At 37.0% G+C, this 2,916-nt stretch overlaps 1 protein-coding gene across 1 annotated transcript in view; it reads right to left on the reverse strand.

Annotated features, from left to right (window-relative positions):
- Nucleotides 1-1,610: 1,610 nt before the first annotated feature.
- The window catches only part of LOC118736352, a 137,399-nt gene continuing 136,093 nt past the window's right edge, over nt 1,611-2,916 (reverse strand). Inside the window, exon 6 of the mRNA XM_036466445.1 lies at nt 1,611-1,732. Coding sequence (XP_036322338.1) covers nt 1,611-1,732 — 122 coding nt within the window. The remainder of the gene's footprint in view (nt 1,733-2,916) is intronic.

Raw genomic sequence — 2,916 nt, forward strand, 5'->3', positions numbered from 1 at the left:
GGTGCCATATATGTATTTAAAACAAGTAAGAAAGCCTAAGTTCGGGCAGAGCCGAACATTAAATACCCGGCGCACGTATTAAATATATGTTTTTCGCCTTACCAAAAGCTACGGCTATATGGTAAGCCGGGGCGTATCAATTTTGAGTAAATTAGAGTCCTTAGATTTCGAAATTTTGAAGTTTCAAGCAGTTCTGAAATTTACCGTTATATGAGAAGCGGCCGTTATTTTAGTCCGATTTCAATAATTTTCAACGGTTTGCTTATATGTGGCAAGCACAATAACCACACCGAGTTTGGTACAAATTGGTAGAACGGTTACTGAGATACATATATGTGATCATAAGTGGGCGGTGCCACGCCCATTTTCCAAAAATTTATCACAAACGTATTTCTTGGTAAAGAATTGTTGCAAGCATCAATTTTGAATAAATTAGCTTCAATATTTACTGATTTATCGAAGATTTTGTATTTCTCTAAATTACCGTTATATGGGATGTGGGCGTGGTTATCGTCCGATTTTAAAAAGTTTAGGCGATTTTGTATGCTGTACGAAGGCCGACAACTGTGCCAAGTTTGGTAGAAATTGGTACAGCGGTTACCAAGATATACACATGTAACCATAAGTGGGCGTGGCTACGCCCATTTTCCAAAAATGTATAATATTATTATTTTTTGTCAAAAAATTATTGTAAATACCAATTTTGAGTGATTTATCTTCAGTAGTTACTAAAATATCGCAGTTTTCGTATTTCTGGAAATTACCGTTATATGGGAAGTGGGCGTGGTTACAGTCCGATTTCGCCCATTTTCAATAGCAACCTACCTTGGATTAAGGGAAACCTACATACCAAATTTCGTTGAGATATCTCAATTTTTGCTCGAGTTATCGTGTACACGGACAGACGGACAGACGGACAGACGGACAGACGGACGGACAGACAGACATGGCTTAATCGATTTCTTTTTTTATCCTGATCATTTATGTATACATTTGTCTATATCTATCTCGATTCGTTTTGGCTGTTACAAACAACCGTTATGTGAACAAAATTAATATACCCTTGTGCACAAGTGCGCTCGGGTATAAAAAGTGAGGTGAAGGGCAACGGGCAAAATAAGTTTTGAGGACGAGATGCACACCTCATGTTAATATGCATACATCTAACGACGTTTTTTTAATTTATGACACTGAATCGCATCCCACACATAAAATCAATTTTGCAAATACTTTCCCTTAAAAATTTAATTGTGAGCAGTTAAAATACCCAATACGATAAGTATCATATATTTACATACATTTCGCACACCGTCTTCAAAAGAGTCACAACTCAAAATTTGGCATTTTTGAAATTATGCGCTAAAAATGTACACAGAGCTTTTATATACCTTTCAGCAAAAGCTGGAGCAAATTTTTGTTATAATTTGTTAAAAAAAAACCTAAGGAAGAGTCGCCCTTGTCCATACGATTAGCATGTGCTACGAAATAGATTTTCGCATTTTCGGGCGAACGTATTATTTTGAGTTGCGACTCTTTTGAAGACGGTGTGCGATGTGTAGGTATGAAATAGGTATGTATGTATATGTATACAATATAATAAATGCAAATAATTACCGATAGACTGGCTTCGGGTTGGCATAGGCCACATATGGCACAACAACAGGATCGCCCAGACGCGCCACTATACTTGTGGCCTTTTCATTCATAATCGGTGGCACAAGTTCACGCATTTCTGTGAAAATATACAGCGTAGAAAAACATATTATTAACAAATAAAAGTGAGAGAAAGTATGGAAATATATGCAGAGAATGACATACACATACTTATCTGAACTTGTGTATATTTAAAAAAAAAAAAGAGTAACACTCAAAATATGTGCGTTAAAAGCATTATGTAAATAAAATTTAAATTAATATTCATAAACGGCAATTATGTGGCACCGGCCGGCAATAAAATGTAATTTTTTCTTTTCGCCAGGATAGCTGTTTGTACTATTATTTATGACCCTAATTTATGTATGTGCACATGTGCGTGCATACATAGATATATACAGTGTTTAAGTGCATTTTAAGCGTTTCAAGTGCACAACCCTTTTAACAAGCATTCATCTCTGCACACATGCATATGTATTACATGTATGTTGCTTTCGTCGGTTTTGGAGTTATCGTTAATTACTTTGATGATATAATTAACACACCGCAAACACTGCAAACTCAATTTCGAAGCTTTCGACGCGCGCATGCAGTATTGAGCAAAATATTAGCAATTTCTTCAATCATGGCGGCCGCTAGTGTAGCGGTTAGCAGTGCGCGCTACCATTGTGTAGGGCTTACGTTCCTGACGGGTTTAACCCAACACCAAAAAAAAAGTAAATTAAAAAAGTCTTTTTTTAATGGCGTTCACCCTCGACAGGCAATGGCGAACATCCGATTGTGGTTATGCCATGGAAAACAGCATCTCATAAAAATACGCTCGCCGTGCGGAGTCCCTCCCCTTTGTGTAACACTATCAAGGCGCGCTCCACAAATCGGAGGAGAAGCTCGGCCAAACACTAACATATGTACATATGTTTAATCGCCGCTCTATTGTTATTATTATTATTATTAGAAGCCAATCAAGGTCATAATGTTTATACGATGTCAAGCACCAACCGGTCACTAAGCGATAGCAAGACACTCTTTTAAGTAAAAAATTTAAAGATTCGACGTCAATAAAATATATTTACTCAATTTAGTGCGCGGTTGGGCCATCTCATTTTGGTGCGCGAACCATTTAATTGTGAATTTGCATGGCTTCATCCAACAATGCAAAACTGTGTGTATAAAATTTTGCAATGAGGCGAATAATACTTTCGCTGTTAGTAAAGATCAGTGATGCCAGATTGTGGGTAATTTCCCTATTTGAGGGATATTTTG

The sequence above is a fragment of the Rhagoletis pomonella genome, unplaced genomic scaffold, assembly GCF_013731165.1.
Source record: "Rhagoletis pomonella isolate Grant_MI unplaced genomic scaffold, Rhpom_1.0 Rhpom_scaffold_00003, whole genome shotgun sequence".
NCBI classification, from domain to species: Eukaryota; Metazoa; Arthropoda; class Insecta; order Diptera; family Tephritidae; genus Rhagoletis; species Rhagoletis pomonella.